General features: G+C 36.0%; 1 protein-coding gene and 1 pseudogene across 5 annotated transcripts in view; both read left to right on the top strand.

Annotated features, from left to right (window-relative positions):
• FAM227B (family with sequence similarity 227 member B) overlaps positions 1–26,915 on the top strand; it is a 284,908-nt gene that overhangs the window by 237,848 nt on the left and 20,145 nt on the right. For all 5 annotated transcript variants that reach the window (XM_055362964.2, XM_063698984.1, XM_055362963.2 and 2 more), the window contains 2 exons: positions 2,626–2,723; positions 6,433–6,594. In XM_055362964.2, the coding sequence (XP_055218939.1) occupies positions 2,626–2,723; positions 6,433–6,594 (260 nt within the window). The remainder of the gene's footprint in view (positions 1–2,625; positions 2,724–6,432; positions 6,595–26,915) is intronic.
• Positions 7,340–9,151, top strand: LOC101128441 (signal peptide peptidase-like 2A; annotated as a pseudogene).

Here is a 26,915-nt window from a genome sequence, read left to right as displayed (position 1 = left end):
TTTTCACTAGTGAAATTTCTGGAGACTTAGTAAGAACAGTTAAGACATTTTATTATAGTTTTATCAGATAGAGTCATTTCTGGATTTTTCAGGTAGTATTCCCAAGCTTTCAAAGATGCTGAGAACAGAAGAAGCACTAAAACTATAATTTGGGGGAATATTAACATTTTTCCCTGAAACTAATCAATGGGTTAGAGGAAAAAAAGCTAATAAATATAGGCATTTTAATGTTATTGATTAGTCATCATATCTAGATGAGTTTCTTTGCAATTTTTATTTGACTGTTTTTCTCCTTAAATTGTTTTGCTTTACTATTTTGCCATTGCCTTACTCCCAGCTTAGATAGCTTGCCTCATATTAATGTATACTACTATCTGTTAAGAAGCAATTCCACAATTAAGCTCAGGTGATCTGAAAAGTAAGCTTTTTATTGTGTATACAGTGAACATGAAGGAGAGGTTCTTTTTTTTTTTAATTATACTGGTTCATAGAAGACTAGAAATTAAGTAATATCATATATATTAAGTATTATATGTGTATTTAAGAATTTTCAAATTTGAGCAAATTTTGAAGAAAAAATATGGTTTATTACTTTTCTTGCCCATTCTAATTCTAAATCTAATATTCTTTCTACTCAAAATGTTTAAATGTAAGTTCCTTGCTAACCAATTCTTTAATCCCTGGTGGACATAAATGCTTACCTGCCTTTAGTATTTCAAGCTAATGCCTAATATTTCCTAATGTCTAATGTCAAAAATCAACCCAAGTAACTTTCTTTAACTCTTAAGAGGTTTGTCATCAACATTACAATCACTAGATCTGATTAGTCTACCTGGTAACTGATAATCAGTTCCAGAGTCTAGAACAAACCTCTCAGATCACCTTTTTTCTCAGATGTTAAGATACACTTAATACCTAGCTTCTGCTTTTAGGCTGATTGACATACCTGATTAAATCACATGGCTCTCTTTTCATTTAAGAAGTGGCACGAATCCCTCTGTACCCTCATGCATATTCATGCCGGTTGAAAGGAAAGGTCACCAAGTCTCCTCTTATCTGGGTGTATTGTCAGAATATGGAAAAACAGGACTCTGACAGGCAGAGGCCCAGGTTGCTTATTGCATTTAATTAGAGGGTCATTGCTTTGGACTTCGAAGCAAAAGACCCAATTTATGTCCTCTCCTTCTACTACTTAGTAAATAGTAGCTTAAACAAGTCATAGAACTTGCACTTTAGTCTTCTCAACTGTAAATTATGGAAAATGTTTCTTAGCTCACGAATGGTTTGCGAGGATGACATAATGTAAATAAATGAATTTTATTTCATTTATTTATAAATGAATTTTATTTCATTTATTTATAAATGAATTTTATTTCATTTATTTATAAATGAATTTTATTTCATTTATTTATAAATGAATTTTATTTCATTTATTTATAAATGAATTTTATTTCATTTATTTATAAATGAATTTTATTTCATTTATTTATAAATGAATTTTATTTCATTTATTTATAAATGAATTTTATTTCATTTATTTATAAATGAATTTTATTTCATTTATTTATAAATGAATTTTATTTCATTTATTTATAAATGAATTTTATTTCATTTATTTATAAATGAATTTTATTTCATTTATTTATAAATGAATTTTATTTCATTTATTTATAAATGAATTTTATTTCATTTATTTATAAATGAATTTTATTTCATTTATTTATAAATGAATTTTATTTCATTTATTTATAAATGAATTTTATTTCATTTATTTATAAATGAATTTTATTTCATTTATTTATAAATGAATTTTATTTCATTTATTTATAAATGAATTTTATTTCATTTATTTATAAATGAATTTTATTTCATTTATTTATAAATGAATTTTATTTCATTTATTTATAAATGAATTTTATTTCATTTATTTATAAATGAATTTTATTTCATTTATTTATAAATGAATTTTATTTCATTTATTTATAAATGAATTTTATTTCATTTATTTATAAATGAATTTTATTTCATTTATTTATAAATGAATTTTATTTCATTTATTTATAAATGAATTTTATTTCATTTATTTATAAATGAATTTTATTTCATTTATTTATAAATGAATTTTATTTCATTTATTTATAAATGAATTTTATTTCATTTATTTATAAATGAATTTTATTTCATTTATTTATAAATGAATTTTATTTCATTTATTTATAAATGAATTTTATTTCATTTATTTATAAATGAATTTTATTTCATTTATTTATAAATGAATTTTATTTCATTTATTTATAAATGAATTTTATTTCATTTATTTATAAATGAATTTTATTTCATTTATTTATAAATGAATTTTATTTCATTTATTTATAAATGAATTTTATTTCATTTATTTATAAATGAATATTTACAATAATAATAAAGCCCTATTGAGTAAAAATATGAAATGTAATATTTATTTCCTCTTTGGGACAAGTTGTAAGAATGTCTTAACACTCTTTATCCATGTTTGCCTTTCTCCATGTTTAGGGTGCATTGTTAAAAGGCGAAAGAGGTATCATGCTTTTTCTGTGAAGGAAAAAAATACCAGAATTTTAAAAAGTATTTTATTTTCTGTTTTAGCTATCGACTTCAATATTATAAAGATTCTAAACAACCCAAGAGCATATACGTTGCCCATATCCAAGGAAGAATCAAGATTATCAAGACTAGCAACAAAGGTTTGGAGTATAATAATTATGAAAAAATTTCTTACTTGTTTAATTTGCAATATAATTGCAATTGACTGTGCTGTACATAGGCAATGCTGGTTATTACATTCTTACCATATATTTTGGAAAATAATTTAATGGTCAAAAGAGATTTGTTTGAGGTTTAATCTTAATATTAAAAAGTTTTATTTTCTTCTGAAAATATCCCCATTTCTAATGAAAAATATCATAATATTTATCTTTTTTCCTCACAACATGTCTTGTCACTCTTTCTCCTTTGGTTGACATACAAAGGCTCCATCTGGTGTTTGCACATGAATATGATCTTAATAAGCAGCAAAGCTGCAGGCAAAACTTCAAAGGAGTATCAACAATAGTTGACCTGTCCTTACTTCTTAAGCCATGGTCCTGGAGTAATTGACCACATGTAGATACTGTTACTCTTGAGTCTTGAATGCTTAGTTTCTCGACATTCTTGAAGGTGCCTTGCAAGTAGAGATTTCATGTATTCACCACCATGTGTTGCCTTAGCCAAAATTTGATGAGATTATTGACCTGAAATTCTGAATTTGATATCTTAATTTGTTAGACAATTAGATTTTAAGTTGGTTACAGTCTTTATTGCTAAAATTTTGTCTACATCATCTTATCAAGTCTGATAAGATAGTTTATTTAAAATTAAAAATTATGCCTATATAAAAACCACTTTCTGAAAGTCAGTATTTATGTTTTTCCCGGTATTTAATAACCCAGGTTTAATAAAATATCTTCCTACTTTATTCTGACCTTCACAGTGAGGCTAAGGATGGTTTGCAGGCACTTCAGATATTAACTGGTGATGTATAGAAGTCAATTTTGAATCAATGACAATGTCACTCCATTTCCTTTGGGGCAATATTGCCAGATTTAGAAATCAGAGATAAGTAATAAAAATTGTATATCTGGTCTTCAGCAAACACTAAAAATGGTCTCTCGTACTTTGTTTAGTAGCTAACACATGGGTTTGTAACAGATTAAACAACCTTTTTCAGAGGATGCTGTTAACAGATAGAAATTGGAAATACATCTTTAGTAGTATAGCACATTGCTGCATTTTTTGCCCTGTCCCATTGTACTAGTCAGCTTGGACTGCCAGAACAAAATACCATGGACTGGGTAGCTTAAACAATAGAAATTCATTTCTCATAGTTCTGGAGGATGGGAAATCCAAGATCAAGGAGCCAGCCAATTTGGTTTTCTGGTGAAGGCTCTCTTCCTGCCTTGCAGATGGCCTCTTCCTTGTTGTGTCCTCATATGGCAGAGAGAGTGAGCTCTGGTCTCTTCTTCTTCTTATAAAGACTCCAATTCCATCATTGACAACCTCATCTAAACCTAATTACGAAGAGCTCTGAAATCATATTGCTTCAGCAATGACCAAACTATTTATAAGTATTTCTTCTGGAAGGAAAAGACTCTGAAGGCCATAATAACTGTTTTCAAATATGTAGAGAGCTACTGTAGGAAAGCAGAATTAGAGTTTTTCTGTATGGCTCCAAAAAAGTATAAGTTTTGCCAATAAATAAGTGAAAGATACAGGGATATAGATTTGAGCTCAAGATGAAAAATTTTCCAGGCACCAAAGTTGTCCACATGCTAAATGGGTGCCTGTGGGTTTCTAGTCCCTGAAAGTGACACTGGGTATGAGCATTGGCAGAACACATATTCAAGCCTCAAAAATCAATGTTTAGCTTTCTACTTATTGTAGCAATTATCCTTTAATAAATTTTCTGAGAAATTAGGTACCCAAATCACCCCTTGGACTTTCTATTTCATCCTTTATGATCATTCTTAAGTTTATGGAGTTGCTTGATTCTTTGAATTTAGGCTAGGTTGACTTGACAATAAAAGTCTTGTTTCATGGAATCTTAAAGTGCTCTGACAAATTTCTGCTATTATCTTTCATGGATGAATGGAAACATTAGGGTTTCTGCTCATTGGTTTGGCTATTTGGAGTGTCTCTAGCAAGAGGTTTTTGGTCAACTTGCGACATTCTGCTTTAAAAACCAAAACACCAGGCCGGGCGCAGTGGCTCACGCCTGTAATCCCAGCACTTTGGGAGGCCGAGGTGGGCGGATCACGAGGTCAGGAGATCAAAACCATCCTGGCTAACACGGTGAAACCCCATCTCTACTAAAAATAAAAAAGAAATTAGCCAGGCGTGGTGGTGGACGCCTGTAGTCCCAGCTACTCGGAAGGCTGAGGCAGGAGAATGGCGTGAACCCGGGAGGCAGAGCTTGCAGTGAGCCAAGATCACGCTACTGCACTCCAGCCTGGGTGACAGAGCGAGACTCCGTCTCAAAAAAATAAAAACAAACAAACAAACAAAAAACAAAACAAAAACAACAACACGGGATTTGCATTTAATACCTATTTGCCTCTTACCTGGCTGAAGTACTCTTAAAAACCATGAATTCTTATAGAGGAAAAAGGGCTGCAAACTGTGATTTTCTTAACTTAATAACTGATAACTGCAGAAAAATAACAGAAATGTCTATTTCTAGAATTCTAGTAAGTTAGAATGTTTATCTTATAGTACCCAAGAAAGAAACAGGAAGAGTGTTGCAAAACAACTATCTAGACAGGCAAATTTTTTAAAAATCTAAACTGAGCTTGGGCTAGTTTTGCATACATTTTGAAGATTGAGCTATACGTAACCCAATGTGAATTATCATGGGAGCTTAAAATGAAGGAGTGATTTACATCATAGAAAACATGTCTGATATTGACATTAACTTTTTACTAGCAAACAACTGCTATTGATTATGATAGTCCCATTATTTGAAATGGTTCTGTAGCTGCTAGGAATTCTGAAACATATTTTTTTGCAAAAACCTATGGAATAAAAAAGTGACCATAAGCAAAAGAAATTCAAGAGAACTTTATGTATCAATAAAAGCAAATGAAAACAAAATTTTATTTCCCCACAGTAAGTGGAATCAATAAAAAATCTTTCATAATGGTATTACAAAGATTGAGGAAAACTTAAAATATTGGTAGTTGCTATACTGACATTTCTCCCATAAGAAGGGAATAATAGAATCTTGGAGTAATTATATTTATGGTTATTGTATTCTTGACATAGAATTTTTGGTCAACAGGTTTTTTTTTCCCATCAGCACCTCGATGCTATCCCACTGCCTTCTGGCCTGTTTTGTTATGATAAGAAGTTAGTTATTAATCCTTTTAAAGTTCCCATATATATGAGTTGCTTACTCTTGCTGCTTTTGAGGTTTTTCTCCTTGTCTTTATTTTAAAAAAACTTTGTCTGGGATGTGCTAGGTGTGAATTTATTCTACTTAGAGATTGCTGAACTTCTTGGATGTGTTTTTCATAAATTTTGAAAATTGAGACCATCATTTGTTCAGATATTTTTCCTATGCCTTTTCCTGGCTTTGTTCATTTTCTTCATTTTTTTTTTTTTCTGTTCTTAAGACTGAATAATGTCTATTGCCTATATGCAAGTCTGATGATAACTCAAAAGAGTAGAAGAGCCTTACTGCACGTACTTATAGACTCATACTTTGGTAAATTCCTCTAATTAAGAAGATGCTTTGTGGAATTTCCTTTATTTTAATATATCAAATGGTAACTTTATGCTAAATATGAAGTTATATTTTATTCACAGTTTTTTAGAAACACAAAAGTAATCATTGTCTTGATTATTTTCTTCCTCTTACAGTCACACTGTAGTAGTACTGGTCCAGAGTTTAATTGTGTTCTCTTCAATTTTGGAGGTCAGAGTCCATTGATTTTATATTATCTTAAGATGCATGAGCTGGGTGGTATTTCCAAAGCACCTAAGAAAACCAAGATTAAACTCACTAAGATATTCCAGGAACCATATCCTTTTTAAAGCTTTGCTTTAATATAATTTCTTTCAAAAATAATATTCAAAACATTTCACTGAATGTCTCAATTGAGAAACAAATTGAATGCATGTTTTATTAATGCTTCTCTTTAGTATTAATATTTACTTATGCTTAAAACTTTGGTAGTATGTTTGGCTTTTCTTTATTAGATCTAATGCTATGATTTTGCATGTAAGAAAAATAAAACAAACATTAACCCAAAGAACTTTTAAAACTGGTATATTTGGTTCTCTGATAAAAGGCTATCTTTGCGACTTTACTGTTCAGTGACTGGTTTCAAACATTTGTCAGAATTATGAGGCATGGGCTTCTAGCCTTCTCCAAAGAGAGTTTTAGGCATGTTTTAGCTGTGGAATTCTTTGTTCAAATGAAAATTTATCAGAACATTTTTTACACATTAAAAAATTTATTTTTATGTGTAAAATAAAAAATAAATTAAAATCGGAGCTCTTTGGTTGAAGCAGGGGTAGGGCCCAGAGTTCTGTTTTTTACAGTCCTATCTTCAGTATAACTTTTCTTGGCCCAGTCCTCATTAAGGACTCAGATGAATCCCAAAGGAATTAGAACACTAGCCACTAAATTGGAGTGTAGGCTGCAGTGGCGGCCCCTGCAGCAGCAGCGATCCCAGCCTAGCCCGGCCGCCCGCGCCACCGAGGCAGCGCAGTGGCGGGACTCCCTGCCTACCCGGCCTAGTGAGCCGCGCCGCGCCACCCCACCCGGCACCCACCAGTCCGATGGGGCCGCAGCGGCGGCTGTCCCCTGCCACGGCCGCCCTGCTCTGGGGCTTCCTGCTCCAGCTGACAGCCGCTCAGGAAGCAATCTTGCATGCGTCTGGAAAGGGCACATCCAAGGACTACTGCATGCTTTATAACCCCCATTGGTCAGCTCTTCCAAGTACCCTGGAAAATGCAACTTCCATTAGTTTGATGAATCTGACTTCCGCACCACTGTGCAACCTTTCTGATGTTCCTCCTGTTGACATAAAGAACAAAGCAGTTGTGGTGCAATGGGGAAGCTGCCATTTTCTTGAAAACGCCAGAATTGCACAGAAAAGAGGTGCTGAAGCCATGTTGGTTGTCAATAACAGTATCCTATTTCCTACCTCAGGTAACAGATCTGAATTTCCTGATGTGAAAATACTGATTGCATTTATAAGTGACAAAGACTTTATAGATATGAAGCAGACTCTAGGAAATAACATTACTGTGAAAATGTATTCTCCATCGTGGCCTAACTTTGATTATACTATGGTGGTTATTTTTGTAATTGCTGTGTTCACTGTGGCATTAGGTGGATACTGGAGTGGACTAGTTGAATTGGAAAACTTGAAAGCAGTGACAACTGAAGATAGATAAATGAGGGAAAAAAAGGAAGAATATCTAACTTTTAGTCCTCTTACAGTTGTAATATTTGTGGTCATCTACTGTGTTATGATGGTCTTACTTTATTTCTTCCACAAATGGTTAGTTTATGTTATGATAGCAATTTTCTGCATAGTATCAGCAATGAGTCTGTACAACTCTCTTGCTGCACTAATTCATAAGATACCATATGGACAATGCACAATTGAGTGTCGCGCCAAAAGCATGGAAGTGAGACTTATTTTTCTCTCTGGACTGTGTATAGCAATAGCTATTGTTTGGGTTGTGTTTTGAAATGAAGACAGGTGGGCTTGGATTTTACAAGATATTTTGGAGATTGCTTTCTGTCTGAATTTAATTAAAACACTGAAGTTGCCCAGCTTCAAGTCATGTGTGAGACTTCTAGGCCTTCTCCTCCTCTATGATGTATTTTTTGTTTTCATAACACCATTCATCACAAAGAATGGTGAGAGTATCATGGTTGAACTTGCAGCTGGACCTTTTGAAAATACTGAAACATTGCCAGTAGTCATCAGAGTACCAAAGCTGATCTGTTTCTCAGTAATGAGTGTGTGCATCATGCCTGTTTCAATATTGGGCTTTGGAGACATTATTGTACAGGCTTGTTGCTTGCGTACTGTAGAAGAGTTGATGTTTAGACTGGTTCTTCCTATATATACTATGTTTCCTCTACAGTTGCCTGTGCTATTGGCATGATACTTACATTTGTTGTTCTGGTGCTGATGAAAAAGGGGCAACCTGCTCTCCTCTATTTAGTACCTTGCACACTTATTATTGCCTCAGTTTGTTGCCTGGAAATGTAAGGAAATGAAAAAGTTCTGGAAAGGTAACAGCTATCAGATGATGGACCATCTGTATTATGCAAAAAATGAAGAAAACCCTGTGATGTCTGGTGAACAGATTGTCCAGCAATAATATTATGTGAAACTGCTATAATGTGTCATTGATTTTCTACAAATAGACTTCGACTTTTTAAATTGATTTTTGAGTTGACAATCTGAAAGGCTTCAATGATATGTTTGCAAATATATATTTTTATGAGCTGGTACTGACAGTTACATCATAAATAATTAAAATGCTTTGCTTTTAATGTTAAAGTTGTGCCTTCACATTAAATAAAAGGATATGGTCTGTGTAGTTTCCAAGATATATTACATAGAGTATATTTTTCTAAAAAAAAAAAAAAAATGCCTTGACCCATCCCTATACTTTTTTACTGAAATGTTTCTTCCAACTCTAATGGTAGATAAAAGTATTACTATCAAAGTGAGTTTCTGGATGGGTTTTACTGTAAATAATTATGCAAATTTTATCTGCTTTATAGAAATAACTGTTTAAGACCATGCAAGAAGGCAGTTCAACAGTGAAAATTTGGACCTTTTATCACTGCAGAGGTTAGAAATATAAAATATTGGAATAAATGTAAGTGTATATTTTTGTAGTATGTTTTTTTAAAACCCAATCCTTTCATAAACTTGAGAACTGAAATTACTTCAGACTGCATGTGTATTATATTAAGAACATTTTTTCAGTTGTAGAGAAACATAATATATAGAAATAAACACAATCAGAAATGACAAAGAAGACATTGCCACCAACCCCACAGAAATACAAAACAACCTCAAAGACTACTATGAACATCTCTATGCACACAAGCTAGAAAACCTACAAGAAATGGATAAATTCCTGGAACATACAACCTACTAAGATTTAACTAGGAATAAACTGAATCCCTGAACAGACCAATAACAAGTTCTGAAATTGTATCAGAAATAAAAAGCCTACCAACCAGAAAAAGCCCAGGACTAGATGGATTCACAGCTGAATTCCACCAGATATATAAAGAAGAGCTGGTACCATTCCTACTGAAACTATTCCAAAACATTGAGGAGGAGGGACTCTCTCCTAACTCATTCTGAGGCCAGCATCATCCTAATATCAAAACCTGGCATAGACACAATAAAAAAAGAAAAACATCTGGCCAATATTCTTGATGAACATAGATGCAAAAATTCTCAACAAAATACTAGCGAACTGAATCCAGCAACATGTCAAAAAGCAAATCCACCATGACAAAGTAGGCTTTACCTCTTGGACACAAGGTTCATGCAACATGTGCAAATCAATAAATGTGATTCATCACATTAAACAGAACTAAAAACAGACCCATAAGATTATCTCAATACATGCAGAAAAGGCTTTTGATACAATTCAACATCCGTTCATGATAAAAAAAACCCTCAACAAACTAGACATTGAAGGAACATACTTCAAAATAATAAGAGCCATCTATGACAAACCCACAGCAAATATCATCAAAAGCTAGAAGTATTCACCTTGGAAACCAGAACAAGACAAGGATACCCACTCTCAACACTCCTATTCAACATAGTATTGGAAGTCCTGGCCAGAGCAATCAGACAAGAGAAAGAAGTAAAAGGCATTCAAATAAGAACAGAGGAAGTTAAACTATCCTTGTTTATAGACAATATGATCCTATATGTAGCAAAACCAATAGTCTCTGCCCAAAAGCTCCTTAAGCTGATAAACAACTTCAGCAAAGTTTCAGGATACAAAATCAATGTACAAAAATCAATAGCATTCCCATATACCAACAACATCCAAGCTGAGAATCAAATCAAGTCTGCAATCCCAATGCCAATAGCCACAAAAAGAATAAAATACCTAGGAATACAGCTAACCATGTAAGCAAAAGATCTCTACAACAAGAATTACAAAACATTGCTCAAAGAAATCAGAGATGACACAAACAAGTGGAAAAACATTCAATGATTGTGGATATAAAGAATCAATACCATTTAAATGGCCATACTGCCCAAAGCAATTTACAGATTCAATGCTATTCCTATCAAACTACCAATGACATTCTTCACATAATTAGGAAAAACTATATTAAAATTTATGTTGAACCAAAAAAGAGCTTGAACAGCCAAGACAATCTTAAGCAAAAAGGACAAAGCTGGAGGAATCATGTTACCCAAATTCAAATTCCACTACAAGGCTACAGTAACCAAAACAGCATGGCACTGATATGAAAGCAGACACAAAGACTTATGGAACAGAAGAGACAGCTCAGAAATAATGCTGCACACCTACTACCATCTAACCTTCGACAAAGTTGACAAAACAGGTAATGGGGAAAGGACTCCCTATTCAATAAATGGTGCTGGGAAACTGGCTAGCTATATGCAGAAGATTGAAACTGGACCCCTTCCATACATGACATACAAAAATCAACTTAAGATGGATGAAAGACTTAAGTGTAAGACCTAAACCTATTAAAAAAACTCTGGAAGATAACCTAGGACATACCATTCTGAACGTAGGAAATGGCAAAGATTTCATGATAAAGATGCCAAAAGCAATTGCAAGAAAAACAAAAATTGACAGATGAAACCTAATTAAACTAAAGACCTTCTGTGCAGCAAAAGACCTATCAACAGAGTAAACAGACAGCCTACAGAATGGGTAGAAATATTTGCAAACTATGCATGTGACAAAGATCCAATGTCCAGAATCTATAAGTGTGTTAGTCGGTTTTCGTGCTGCTATAAAGACCTACCTGAACCTGGGTAATTTATGAAGAAAAGAGATTTAACTGACTCACAGTTCTTCAGGTTTAACAGGAAGCATGACTGGGGAGCCTCAGGAAACTTACAATCACGGCAGAAGGTGAAGGGGAAGCAAGAACCTTCTTCACGTGGTGGTAGGAGAGTGAAGGGGGAAGTGCCATACACTTTTAAGCCAGCGTATCTCATGAGAACTTTCACTATGATGAAAACAGCAGGAGGGAAATCCACTCCCATGATCCAGTCACCTCCCACCAGGACCCTCCCCCAACACATGGGGATTACAATTCAACATGAGATTTGGGTGGGGACACAGAGCCAAACTATGTTAATAAGGAACTTAAATCAACAAGCACAGAGCAAACAAACCCATTAAGAAGTGGGCAAAAGACATGAATGAACACATTTCAAAAGAAGACATACACGTAACCCATAAGCATATGAAAAAATGCTCAACATCACTAATCATTAGAGAAATGCAAATCAAAGCCACGATGAGATACCATCTCAGACCAGTTAGAATGGCTACTATGGAAAAGTCAAAAAATAACAGATCCTGGAGAGGTTGCAGAGAAAAGGAATGCTTATACACTGCTGGTGGGAATGTAAATTAGTTCAACCATTGTGGAAAGCAGTTTGGCAATTTCTCGAAGAACTGAAAGCAGAATTACCATTCAACTCAGCAATACTATTACTGAGAATATACCCAAAGGAATATAAATCTTTCTACCAGAAAGATACATTCACGCGTATGCTCATTGCAACACTATTCACAATAGCAAAGATAAGGAATTCAACCTAGATGCCCATCAACAGGACTAGGTAAAGAAAACGTGGTACATATACACCAAGGAATACTGTGCAGCCATAAAAACTAACAAGATCATGTCCTTTGCAGCAATATGAATGGAGCTGGAGGCCATTAACCTAAGTGAACTAATGCAGGGACAGAAAACTAAAACCACATGTTCTCACTAATAAGTAGGAGCTCAACATTGAGTACATGTGGACACAAAGAAGGGAACAACAGACACCAGGACCTACTTGAGGGAGGAGGGAAGGAGGAGGGTGAGGATCAAAAAACTGCCTACTGAGTATTATGCTTCTTACCTGAGTGGTGAAATAATCAGTACAACAAATCCCTGTAACATCAATTTACCTATGTAACAAACCTCCACATGCACCCCTGAACCTAAAATAAAAGTTAAAAAAAAAATTTACATCATAGGTAATATTTTTTACTTTAAGTTTTTTTAATTAATTTTTTAATTGACAAATTATAATTCTATATATTTATGGGGTAAAAAGTGATGTTATGATATATGTATACATTGTGGAATGACTGAATCAAGCTAACATATTCATCACCTCAAATACTTATCATTTATCCCTCCTAACTGAAACTTTGTCCTCTTTAACCAAAACCTCACCATTCTGCAACCCCACAGGTAATATTTCTATTGATAAGGAGTGATTTGCCCAAATCACAAGAGGGAGGATGACATTATTGTCTATGTGTAAGGATTCACATGTAAACACTGAGTAGATTGGAGGTATGTATGGAGAGGACTGGAGGGAGTCAATGAAATTTCACATCACAGGAGTGCTTATGTCTTCTGACATGATTTTAAATGTATATTTATTTATAAGGATAATAAACTTGTTTACTAGTTAATGTACACTCATTAGCAGAACATTTAAATATAATTTTCGGATGATCTTTGGAGTTTTATTAAAAACTTGATCACTTGATATTTGAATTATGAGTGAAACAGGAGAAAAACTTTGATGTCTAGGATTTAGAGCTGAATGCATGGTATATCTTTAAACTGCAGAATCTTGGATAAAATATATTTAGAGCTCCTAATTCTCCCTTCATACTTTGTCTATGTTTTTATAAGCCACCTCAAGCCCTTTATGTGTTGAGACTAAGCTAACCAAAGAATACCCAAAAATTTAATAATTTTTTTAACATGCAAAGTGCAAATTATTTAAAAAATTGAAAACTCAGAGCCAAAATGTTGGTGTAGTCTGTATGGGTCTCATTAAAAAGAAAAGTGTATAAGCCATATCTGTATTTCTAACATGAGTTTGAAACATTCACATTTTGTTGCAGTTTAGAAAAATCTGAACTCAATGCAGTGTCATAATGAGTACAATGTTACTATAAACACATGCTCCCACTATCACACATGCATACACAGACTTTTTTTTTTCTTTTTTTTTTATTATACTATAAGTTTTAGGGTACATGTGCACATTGTGCAGGTTAGTTACATATGTATACATCTGCCATGCTGGTGCGCTGCACCCACTAACTTGTCATCTAGCATTAGGTATATCTCCCGATGCTATCCCTCCCACCTCCCCCCACCCCACAACAGTCCCCAGAGTGTGATATTCCCCTTCCTGTGTCCATGTGATCTCATTGTTCAATTCCCACCTATGAGTGAGAATATGCGGTGTTTGATTTTTTGTTCTTGCTATAGTTTACTGAGAATGATGATTTCCAATTTCATCCATGTCCCTACAAAGGACATGAACTCATCATTTTTTATGGCTGCATAGTATTCCATGGTGTATATGTGCCACATTTTCTTAATCCAGTCTATCATTGTTGGGCATTTGGGTTGGTTCCAAGTCTTTGCTATTGTGAATAATGCCGCAATAAACATACGTGTGCATGTGTCTTTATAGCAGCATGATTTATAGTCCTTTGGGTATATACCCAGTAATGGGATGGCTGGGTCAAATGGTATTTCCAGTTCTAGATCCCTGAGGAATCGCCACACTGACTTCCACAATGGTTGAACTAGTTTACAGTCCCACCAACAGTGTAAAAGTGTTCCTATTTCTCCACATCCTCTCCAGCACCTGTTGTTTCCTGACTTTTTAATGATTGCCATTCTAACTGGTGTGAGATGGTATCTCATTGTAGTTTTGATTTGCATTTCTCTGATGGCCAGTGATGATGAGCATTTTTTCATGTGTTTTTTGGCTGCATAAATGTCTTCTTTTGAGAAGTGTCTGTTCATGTCCTTCGCCCACTTTTTGATGGGGTTGTTTGTTTTTTTTTGTAAATTTGTTTGAGTTCATTGTAGATTCTGGATATTAGCCCTTTGTCAGATGAGTAGGTTGCGAAAATTTTCTCCCATTCTGTAGGTTGCCTGTTCACTCTGATGGTAGTTTCTTTTGATGTGCAGAAGCTCTTTAGTTTAATTAGATCCCATTTGTCAATTTTGTCTTTTGTTGCCATTGCTTTTGGTGTTTTAGACATGAAGTCCTTGCCCATGCCTATGTCCTGAATGGTAATGCCTAGGTTTTCTTCTAGGGTTTTTATGGTTTTAGGTCTAACGTTTAAGTCTTTAATCCATCTTGAATTAATTTTTGTATAAGGTGTAAGGAAGGGATCCAGTTTCAGCTTTCTACATATGGCTAGCCAGTTTTCCCAGCACCATTTATTAAATAGGGAATCCTTTCCCCATTGCTTGTTTTTCTCAGGTTTGTCAAAGATCAGATAGTTGTAGATACGCGGCGTTATTTCTGAGGGCTCTGTTCTGTTCCATTGATCTATATCTCTGTTTTGGTACCAGTACCATGCTGTTTTGGTTACTGAAGCCTTGTAGTATAGTTTGAAGTCAGGTAGTGTGATGCCTCCAGCTTTGTTCTTTTGGCTTAGGTTTGACTTGGTGATGCGGGCTCTTTTTTGGTTCCATATGAACTTTAAAGTAGTTTTTTCCAATTCTGTGAAGAAAGGCATTGGTAGCTTGATGGGGATGGCATTGAATCTGTAAATGACCTTGGGCAGTATGGCCATTTTCACGATATTGATTCTTCCTACCCATGAGCATGGAATGTTCTTCCATTTGTTTGTATCCTCTTTTATTTCCTTGAGCAGTGGTTTGTAGTTCTCCTTGAAGAGGTCCTTCACATCCCTTCTAAGTTGGATTCCTAGGTATTTTATTCTCTTTGAAGCAATTGTGAATGGGAGTTCACTCACGATTTGGCTCTCTGTTTGTCTGTTGTTGGTGTATGAGAATGCTTGTGATTTTTGTATATTGATTTTGTATCCTGAGACTTTGCTGAAGTTGCTTATCAGCTTAAGGAGATTTTGGGCTGAGACAATGGGGTTTTCTAGATATACAATCATGTCGTCTGCAAACAGGGACAATTTGACTTCCTCTTTTCCTAATTGAACACCCTTTATTTCCTTCTCCTGCCTAATTGCCCTGGCCAGAACTTCCAACACTATGTTGAATAGGAGTGGTGAGAGAGGGCATCCCTGTCTTGTGCCACTTTTCAAAGGGAATGCTTCCAGTTTTTGCCCATTCAGTATGATATTGGCTGTGGGTTTGTCATAGATAGCTCTTATTATTTTGAAATACATCCCATCAATACCTAATTTATTGAGAGTTTTTAGCATGAAGGGTTGTTGAATTTTGTCAAAGGCTTTTTCTGAATCTATTGAGATAATCATGTGGTTTTTGTCTTTGGCTCTGTTTATATGCTGGATTACATTTATTGATTTGCATATATTGAACCAGCCTTGCATCCCAGGGATGAAGCCCACTTGATCATGGTAGATAAGCTTTTTGATGTGCTGCTGGATTTGTTTTGCCAGTATTTTATTGAGGATTTTTGCATCAATGTTCATCAAGGATATTGGTCTAAAATTCTCTTTTTTTGTTGTGTCTCTGCCTGGCTTTGGTATCAGAATGATGCTGGCCTCATAAAATGAGTTAGGGAGGATTCCCTCTTTTTCTATTGATCAGAATAGTTTCAGAAGGAATGGTACCAGTTCCTCCTTGTACCTCTGGTAGAATTCGGCTGTGAATCCATCTGGTCCTGGACTCTTTTTGGTTGGTAAGCTATTGATTATTGCTACAATTTCAGCTCCTGTTATTGGTCTATTCAGAGATTCAACTTCTTTCTGGTTTAGTCTTGGGAGAGTGTATGTGTCCAGGAATTTATCCATTTCTTCTAGATTTTCTAGTTTATTTGCATAGAGGTGTTTGTAGTATTCTCTGATGGTAGTTTGTATTTCTGTGGGATCGGTGGTGATATCCCCTTTATCATTTTTTATTGTGTATATTTGATTCTTCTCTCTTTTTTTCTTTATCAGTCTTGCTAGCGGTCTATCAATTTTGTTGATCCTTTCAAAAAACCAGCTCCTGGATTCATTAACTTTTTGAAGGGTTTTTTGTATCTCTATTTCCTTCAGTTCTGCTCTGATTTTAGTTATTTCTTGCCTTCTGCTAGCTTTTGAATGTGTTTGCTCTTGCTTTTCTAGTTCTTTTAATTGTGATGTTAGGGTGTCAATTTTGGATCTTTCCTGCTTTCTCTTGTGGGCATTTAGTGCTATAAATTTCCCTCTACACACTGCTTTGAATGCGTCCCAGAGATTCTGGTATACAGTTGTATCTTTGTTCTCATTGGTTTCAAAGAACATCTTTATTTCTGCCTTCATTTCGTTATGTACCCAGTAGTCATTCAGGAGCAGGTTGTTCAGTTTCCATGTAGTTGAGCGGTTTTGAGTGAGATTCTTAATCCTGAGTTCTAGTTTGATTGCCCTGTGGTCTGAGAGATAGTTTGTTATAATTTCTGTTCTTTCACATTTGCTGAGGAGAGCTTTACTTCCAACTATGTGGTCAATTTTGGAATAGGTGTGGTGTGGTGCTGAAAAAAATGTATATTCTGTTGCTTTGGGGTGGAGAATTCTGTAGATGTCTATTAGGTCCGCTTGGTGCAGAGCTGAGTTCAATTCCTGGGTATCCTTGTTGACTTTCTGTCTCGTTGATCTATCTAATGTTGACAGTGGGGTGTTAAAATCTCCCATTATTGTGTGGGAGTCTAAGTCTCTTTGTAGGTCACTCAGGACTTGCTTTATGAATCTGGGTGCTCCTGTATTGGGTGCATATATATTTAGGATAGTTAGCTCTTCTTGTTGAATTGATCCTTTTACCATTATGTAATGGCCTTCTTTGTCTCTTTTGATCTTTGTTGGTTTAAAGTCTGTTTTATCAGAGACTAGGATTGCAACCCCTGCCTTTTTTTGTTTTCCATTTGCTTGGTAGATCTTCCTCCATCCTTTTATTTTGAGCCTATGTGTGTCTCTGCACGTGAGATGGGTTTCCTGAATATAGCACACTGATGGGTCTTGACTCTTTATCCAATTTGCCAGTCTGTGTCTTTTAATTGGAGCATTTAGTCCATTTACATTTAAAGTTAATATTGTTATGTGTGAATTTGATCCTGTCATTATGATGTTAGCTGGTTATTTTGTTCGTTAGTTGATGCAGTTTCTTCCTCGTCTCGATGGTCTTTACATTTTGGCATGATTTTTCAGTGGCTGATACCAGTTGTTCCTTTCCATGTTTAGCACTTCCTTCAGGAGCTCTTTTAGGGCAGGCCTGGTGGTGACAAAATCTCTCAGCATTTGCTTGTCTGTAAAGTATTTTATTTCTCCTTCACTTATGAAGCTTAGTTTGGCTGGATATGAAATTCTGGGTTGAAAATTCTTTTCTTTAAGAATGTTGAATATTGGCCCCCACTCTCTTCTGGCTTGTAGGGTTTCTGCCGAGAGATCCGCTGTTAGTCTGATGGGCTTCCCTTTGAGGGTAACCCGACCTTTCTCTCTAGCTGCCCTTAACGTTTTTTCCTTCATTTCAACTTTGGTGAATCTGACAATTATGTGTCTTGGAGTTGCTCTTCTCAACGAGTATCTTTGTGGCGTTCTCTGTATTTCCTGAATCTGAACATTGGCCTGCCTTGCTAGATTGGGGAAGTTCTCCTGGATGATATCCTGCAGAGTGTTTTCCAACTTGGTTCCATTCTCCCCATCACTTTCAGGTACACCAATCAGACATAGATTTGGTCTTTTCACATAGTCCCATATTTCTTAGAGGCTTTGCTCATTTCTTTTTATTCTTTTATCTCTAAACTTCCCTTCTCGCTTCATTTCATTCATTTCATCTTCCATTGCTGATACCCTTTCTTCCAGTTGATCACATCGGCTCCTGAGGCTTCTGCATTCTTCACATAGTTCTCGAGCCTTGGTTTTCAGCTCCATCAGCTCCTTTAAGCACTTCTCTGTATTGGTTATTCTAGTTATACATTCTTCGAAATTTTTTTCAAAGTTTTCAACTCCTTTGCCTTTGGTTTGAATGTCCTCCCGTAGCTCAGAGTAATTTGATCGTCTGAAGCCTTCTTCTCTCAGCTTGTCAAAGTCATTCTCCATCCAGCTTTGTTCCGTTGCTGGTGAGGAACTGCGTTCCTTTGAAAGAGGAGAGGCGCTCTGCTTTTTAGAGTTTCCAGTTTTTCTGTTCTGTTTTTTCCCCATCTTTGTGGTTTTATCTACTTTTGGTCTTTGATGATGGTGATGTACAGATGGGTTTTTGGTGTGGATGTCCTTTCTGTTTGTTAGTTTTCCTTCTAACAGAGAGGACCATCAGCTGCAGGTCTGTTGGAGTACCCTGCCGTGTGAGGTGTCAGTGTGCCCCTGCTGGGGGGTGCCTCCCAGTTAGGCTGCTTGGGGGTCAGGGGTCAGGGACCCACTTGAGGAGGCAGTCTGCCCTTTCTCATATCTCCAGCTGCGTGCTGGGAGAACCACTGCTCTCTTCAAAGCTGTCAGACAGGGACATTGAAGTCTGCAGAGGTTACTGCTGTCTTTTTGTTTGTCTGTGCCCTGCCCCCAGAGGTGGAGCCTACAGAGGCAGGCAGGCCTCCTTGAGCTGTGGTGGGCTTCACCCAGTTTTAGCTTCCCGGCTGCTTTGTTTACCTAATCAAGCCTGGGCAATGGCGGGCGCCCCTCCCCCAGCCTCTCTGCTGCCTTGCAGTTTGATCTCAGACTGCTGTGCTAGCAATCAGCGAGACTCCGTGGGTGTAGGACCCTCCGAGCCAGGTGCGGGATATAATCTCGTGGTGCCCCGTTTTTTAAGCCCGTAGGAAAAGCGCAGTATTTGGGTGGGAGTGACCCGATTTTCCAGGTGCCATTCATCACCCCTTTCTTTGACTCAGAAAGGGAACTCCCTGACCCCTTGCGCTTCCCAAGTGAGGCAATGCCTCGCCCTGCTTCGGCTCTCCCATGGTGCGCGCACCCACTGACCTGCGCCCACTGTCTGGCACTCCCTAGTGAGATGAACCCGGTACCTCAGATGGAAATGCAGAAATCACTCGTCTTCTGCGTCACTCACGCTGGGAGCTGTAGACTGGAGCTATTCCTATTCGGCCATCTTGGCTCCTCCCCATACACAGACTTTTTAAACATGTAAATAGTGTTCAGGAATGACTTGTTTAAACTCAACAATTGAAAATAATGTGGGATATATCAGCATTTATCCTAGCATAAAAATAAAAGCTATATAAAGAAATAATCTGTTGTGAATTATCTGTGATGTGGGAGAAGAAAATTGTCAACAGTGAAAAAAAGAACTCTGAGACTCCAGAAGTGTCACCAGCTCTGTATTCTTTTTACCATTATTTATATAATGATTTCCAATAATCTTCATCACATGAACACACATATTTTTCCCATTAACCAATATGTGAATAACAACTTGTAAGTTATTACTAAAGTAACTATCAATTGTATTTTTCATTTCAAGTCACTGACTACTTAATTAACATATGGTAAGAACCTAGTAATGCAATCACATTTTTAAAAGGATAAATTAGCTGAAATACAAATATCTGAAAAAAATAACTAATCCAGAACCCTCCCATCTAGTTATTTTTCCAATATATACAAGGTAAAATATCTTTTTTCCCTCAGTCCTTCTAAAATACTCCGGGCGAAGTGAATAGGAAAGCCTATACTGCAAGAAAGTTTGTTCCATTATTTATGAGATTTTACCAAAAAAAAAAAAACAAAAAAAAAAACCCTTATTTACCTTCAACTTCAAAAATTGGGTGTCAATGTCATAAAATTATCTGTTAATGAGATTTTTCAGATAATGGAAAGCACATGTTAACTTGATGAAATTGTGAGATATTTTAAAAATATATTTTTGTTCAAAACATACAGGCCTAAAAATCCTGTGGCAACGTAGAGATAAAAGACTTCCTCTGCCAAAATACGATGGAGAATTGATATTTCCTCTAATTGTCTGAAAAGAGGAAAAACAGAGACACGGTGTGATCCCAAACAGGAGAAGGGAAGAGGAAGATGAGGATCAGAGAGGAAACATAAAACCCTTGATTGCACTGAAGAGGACTCTTCAGCAGTATAGGAAAAAATTTTACTCTAATTTGAGCCCAAATTTGAGCCTCTTCTCCATTCATATTAAGCAGATGAATTGGACTAAATAAATTTCAAGTCCCTATGATTTTGTTGGAGGAATTTGACTTTCCACACTATCAGTGGCTGAATGGGCAACTATTTCCATTTTTCCCTGAAATGATGACGTTTTCATTTCATCAACTCACCACAGAACCAAGTTCTTCTGAAGCTACACTAAGAGAAAGAATGCTTAGACACTGTTTTTGCCATTGTCTGCTGCATAGTCCCCTAAAAGACTACCAGAATAACCTGTTGACCAAGCAAAGCTAAGTTTAATACACTGCAGTAAGACAGAACACCAATGTAACAGAGCTTTAGGAATGTCTCAAAACCAAGAAATTCCCGGAGGATATTATGGGGTTTTAAGGCCTGAGGTAGGTGATTTTTGAGGCAGGCTTTGCAAGATAGGGAACTGCTTGGGATTGGGTAGAGGTTTTGATATTATAATTTTGGATTGGAGGGACCAGTGGACCAAGGGTCTTGAAGTGAGCTGTGACGGGCAGGCTATTTTAATTTGTTCACTGTCTTATTTTCAGGGAAAAGGATGTTCTGGAGCAAGTAACTAAGTTATTTTTGCTTACTCTCAATATTGTTAAACATAGGGACAAAAAATTATGCATAACACAGAATAGGAAAATACATATGGTAGGCGCTCTGAAGCCTAGATAAAGAAAAATAAAAGACATCCTTCAGCTGCTGGGGTGGGATGATACTGAAAGCAGAAGGCCCTTGGCTACCAATACCCTACAAGGATTTCCTCAGCTGATGATAGTGGACTTACTTAAGTCCTATGGCAGATTATATTTTTCAAGAGGCCATAACAATATTGCCCTTCCCACATGCTCCTGTTACAATGTGACCTCACCAATTCTTCCATCAAGAGATAGCATCAATGTTCACTGCCCTTGAGTTTGAACAGTCTTTTGTAATTCCTCAACCATTAGAGTTTGACTTTGTGACTTCGAGACAAGGTAATAAATGGCTTTACAGCTTCTGCCTGTTTCACTCTTGCTTTTGGGATGCTTGCTCTTGGAACTAGCTGCTATATGAGTAAGAAGTTCAGACCATATGGAGAGTCTGTGTTCCAGTTAGCAGTCACAGCTGAGGATGAGCCACAGCAAGTATCAGCCCCAGACACATAAATGAGGAAATCTCTGAGATGGCTCCAGTCCCAGTCAACAACTGACCTCAACTACATGATAGACTCCATCTTAGAACAGCCTAGCTGAGCTCAGTCAACACCTAGAACTACAGAGGTAATAATATAAATTAGAGTTGTTTTATGCCCCTAAGTTTTTGAGGTTGTTTGTTATATAGCAGTAGACAACTAAACCATATTCCCTTCCCAAGCTAGCCCACATCCACTGACTAAGGTGATGTATAAAGATCTGGCCCCTTAGCCCCAATTCAGAACAATTCTGAAGGGTCATCTGAGCTTCAGACCTCCCTATAGGGTCAGCTGAGACATCCATTGGGACTGTTATCACAGTTCAACTTTTCTGTCTGTCCAATGTTACTTTATTCCCTTGAAACCACAGGTGTTGATTCCAACAGCACTCAAATAAGCCTCCTACAGGCTGATCTTTGTCTTTAGGTCCGCTTTCCGGAAAACCCAACTTGAGACGGTGTATGTGTTAGTTTCAGTTCTCACCATTACAGAGAAAACAATCCATTGATTGCTCACTACTTTTCTTGTAGATCTCCAATAGTCGATTAGATGGAAGCAGATTTTTAAAAACTATATGGGAATTACATGTTTTAGAAAAAAATCAACATTGTCCTATGGTAAGATCTCATTTGCTGTCATGACTTGGAGTTGCATGCTCCAGAGTTTGGGCAGAATTGGCCGTATCTTCTTTCTATATCTTCCAGGAAAGACTTTAACATTAGGATCTAAAAGGAGTGGCTAAGTACTGAATTAAACTAACAATTCCATAGCTAGTAGTCATTTTTGCATTGTGTGGAAGACATTTGAAACTGAAAATATTTTATTTGTATAGAAGCACAGTGTATAATCATACACTGTGCCTATGCAGTTCTTATTTCTCTACTACATGAATTCAAATAAGTGCAAACAAGGCTAACAAAACTAAATGATCTACACAATGGATAGTTTGTGTAGGAAAGAATGAGAAAAATTAATTGATTATAGAGATCAAACCACAGCCTATGGTTGAGTAGGTTATGCACTGGCCAGTGTGGTCCCTCTAAGAACTGTGTAGCATATATGTGCTCAGTGTTACATGGTGGCCTTAACAACGTGCTTTTAAGGGGGAATGTGATGCACACGGAGAAAGCTGTTCCATGCAGTGGATTAGGATGAGCCTATCAGCAGTCTCTCCTTTGTACTTATTCACTCCCATTTATCCCTACCGTTGGCCCAGCTCACTTTGTCTTTGGCTCGCATATCTTAGACAGCACTGTTAGGAAAGGAAAAGTCATATTCACCTTGGAGCAAATAAGAGAGAAGCTTCCTGTGTGTTAGGGATTATAAAAGGCAAATGGTGCAGGAAGACCCACCAAGGTCAAAAATTAGATTACGGGAAAAGGCAAATCACAGTACCCTCATAGGGGTTCTGAATCTGTTGTTTTAAGAGATGAACCATTTGTTCTTACTTTTAAGGTCAGTTTTGTGGAACTAGCCCATAAAAGACAGTTTAAACTATTTGCTTTCCCCCACTATTCTTATAACCTTGGTAGCATCTCCAAGTAAAAACTTAACAGTGTTTAATAGATCGAGAATTAGTATGTGATCCAGTCAATGATACTTTTACAACATTACCCAAAATGCAATATAGATTATTTAGAGCAAAATTTAAAGAAATATAAGTATGTGCACACAGGTATTTATGATGTTTGTCATCATTCTAGACCTGCACTGTCCAGTATGGTAGCCACTAGCCATGTGTGGTCATTTAAATTAATGAAATTAAATATAAGTAGAAATTCAGTTAATCTGATACACTCGCCACATTTTAAGTGCTCGTTAACCATATGTGACTATTGGACAATGCAAATGTCAGACATTTCCATTGTCACAGAAAGTACTATGAACAACACTGCCTTGAGTAAGAAGAAAAGTTTAATTTATTTTATAGAACTTGATATACCACCTAGGGATATCAGAAAGCCAACACATACAGAACTGTATTTTACTTTGTCACGTGCAGCCTTCTAATTTTAGAAGTTTAGGGGCTTAAGAGTTTACATATTACCTTATTCATCCATCCAACAAAGTTACCAACAAAGTTAATTTCCCATCTAAATTCTTAAATTCTCCCTCTCATTTTGTTTTGGTTGGATTTTTTTCCCCTTTCATTCTAGTTTCGGGTTATTTTGTGTTTTGTTTTGTTTTTTATCGTTTTTGCTTACAGAAAAATACTTTCAGCATCATGCAGAGTTTTGGTCCATACACATGGCTTCAACCCATAGAAAAAAGCTAGTCACTCTCTGTATAAGCCCAGAAGTCAGTAGAGGTCAATGACTATTGGTAACCTACCTCTGTATAAAAGTCTGCAATTGCCTTTTTACAGTTAGAATATTTCTGATCAGTGAATCTCTGCTCAATTCCCTTTGATGCTACCATATATCAAATACCTAAAATAACCTAATAACTCCCCTACTTGACTCCCAGGGATTCCATAAAGGAACCAATTTCAGATTTTTAAAAATACATTTAAAACTTATGTAATAGAGAATATAAGCATAAAAATATTGGCAAGGCATAGTAAAATAAAGGATATATCAAGTATTTAAATTTTGCTCTTAGAAAAGAGAAAGACATTTTATTTTATTTTTGATGGCTTACACTTGAAGCTATTCTAAACTTTGATGAGTAAATTGCTAGTTTATTCCTTTTATAAACTCTGCCAGTTAAGAGGGGGAGGATGAGTTTTAAAATGAAAATGAAATTAATAATTTTTATAAGAACTTGATGAACAAAGGAGTTTTGTTTCACATGAACGAGTATGAGTATTGTAAGTATTGTCAGCCACCTTGAGCCAGAGACAATTAAAAAATTGTAATATCTGGCTATTTTTTCTTACAAACTCAGTTTAAGTTCTAGTTAGGGATTTTCTTTTAATAAAATATACAAGATACAGACTACAATTCACCAACTTGTTATTAACACTAACTAGTGAATTAAATAAAAGACTTCAGTTGCTTTAGGTAATCAGGTTCCAGGGAGTGAGTTACATCATTTTTTAAAGCACAATTTGGGCTTTAGATTATAAACATGACTCAACGGAAGAATAAGGGGGGAAATATGAATTCTCCTTCTGGAGAGTTAGTAATAGGTTGGTTTGTTCAATTTAGGAGAAATGTGGTAAAGCCACATTTGTATCAAATAAGAGAAGAAAACTTCATTTTCAAATAGTTTAAGTGAATATCAAAGGCTGGGGTAAAAGCCTTCTTGCTATAAATATTGTTGGTCAATAAAATCAGGTGGAAAAGCCAAACCTTTTGAATGCTTGGAATTTAGGACTCAAAAGCAATACCTCAAGTAAATATTGATCAGATAATAATTTTGTGTTCACCCAACCTACTTCTCTCTTAGGAGGTGGGCAGGCAAAGGAGAAAGTAAACAAAACCTACTCTATTACCATGCATTTGCCCCACAAAAATCACTTCCAGCCTCTGGCTCCGAGTGATTCTGTGAGGTGCTCCAAAATTTCAGAAAGTAGAAACCTATATTCTAGTTTAGAGCTAAAGTCCTGTTTATTGAAGGAAAAACGAAATTGGCTCCTTTTGGTGGTTGCCTCACATGTATCTGTTTTCTGTTTTTTTTAGTGATATATCAAATTTCAAAGTGGGAGTTCCAGAAGTTCTATCTTTATATGAAGGACTTAGATATTCAATTAAGTTTCAAGCAGAGAGCTAGGGAACTTGTCTTGAACATGTATTTGCAAAGCAAACCCGAAGTTTGTATATTTATTTGGAATAGCTTTGTGGAGGGTAGAGGGGTGAATGAAAATAATGGGAATAGCCAAAGTCCTTCAAAGCAACCCATGGAGCTGTCTCTGTTAAAGGACATAAATTATAAAAATGCTGGAATGTCTGTAAATCAATAACCTGTTTATCCAGCCTTATCAGGGAGTGAACTGTGGCCCATAATTAAATTTTCCAGATAACTAAAGCTGATCATTTGAAGCACTAACACTTTTTATGTTAGCTTTTTTTTTTTTTTTGAGACAGAGTTTTGCTCTTGTCACCCAGGCTGGAGTGCAATGGTGCAATCTCAGCTCACTGCAGCCGCCACCTCCCAAGATCAAACAATTCTCCTGCCTCAGCCTCCCGAGTAGCTGGGACTACAGGCATCTGCCACCACGCCCAGCTAATTTGTATATTTTTAGTAGAGACGGGGTTTCACCATGTTGGCCAGGCTGGTCTTGAACTCCTGACCTCAGGTGATCCACCCACCTTAGCCTCCCAAAGTGTTGAGATTACTGGCGTGAGCCACCATGCCTGGCCAATGTTATCCATTTTAACGGAAGTTTTCATTGAAGGTTATCAATACTTCTCTGACTTCTTTAACAAAGTAGCAAAAACTAATTAACTTTATGATAATAACTAAGCTTCTCAGGATGAAATCTATAACTCAACTGCACCTAGATACCAATAAGAATACTCGTTCAGTATGCAAAGAACAGTAAACATTTACTGTTGTTTTACCAAATACCTGTTACATACCAGCACTGATACTAGTATGAGGGTGCTAAGCAATCCAATAGCAAAGACAGGAAATAGGGTCATCAATAATCTGTCCTATACATAGAATGCTATAGTAGAAAGGAGAAGCACCTTCATCTACTTTTAAACAACCCTGCACTAAAAGCATAGATCACTAAGCTGTTACAGCCTTTATTCCTAAATTTTATAGTTCTTCTGTCTCCTACTTCAAAAATGTTGTCACTTCTTATTCTTACTAATTTCTTAAGGGCAAAACACCATGTCTCTACTTATTTTTGTGTCTCCATGCCTAATACAAGTCCTGGCAATTTTGTTGAATTATTTTACTTGAATAAGTGTTAATGTTTTCAATA

The sequence above is a fragment of the Gorilla gorilla genome, chromosome 16, assembly GCF_029281585.2.
Source record: "Gorilla gorilla gorilla isolate KB3781 chromosome 16, NHGRI_mGorGor1-v2.1_pri, whole genome shotgun sequence".
In the NCBI taxonomy this organism is placed as follows: domain Eukaryota; kingdom Metazoa; phylum Chordata; class Mammalia; order Primates; family Hominidae; genus Gorilla; species Gorilla gorilla.
This window is presented reverse-complemented; position numbering and strand designations above follow the sequence as displayed.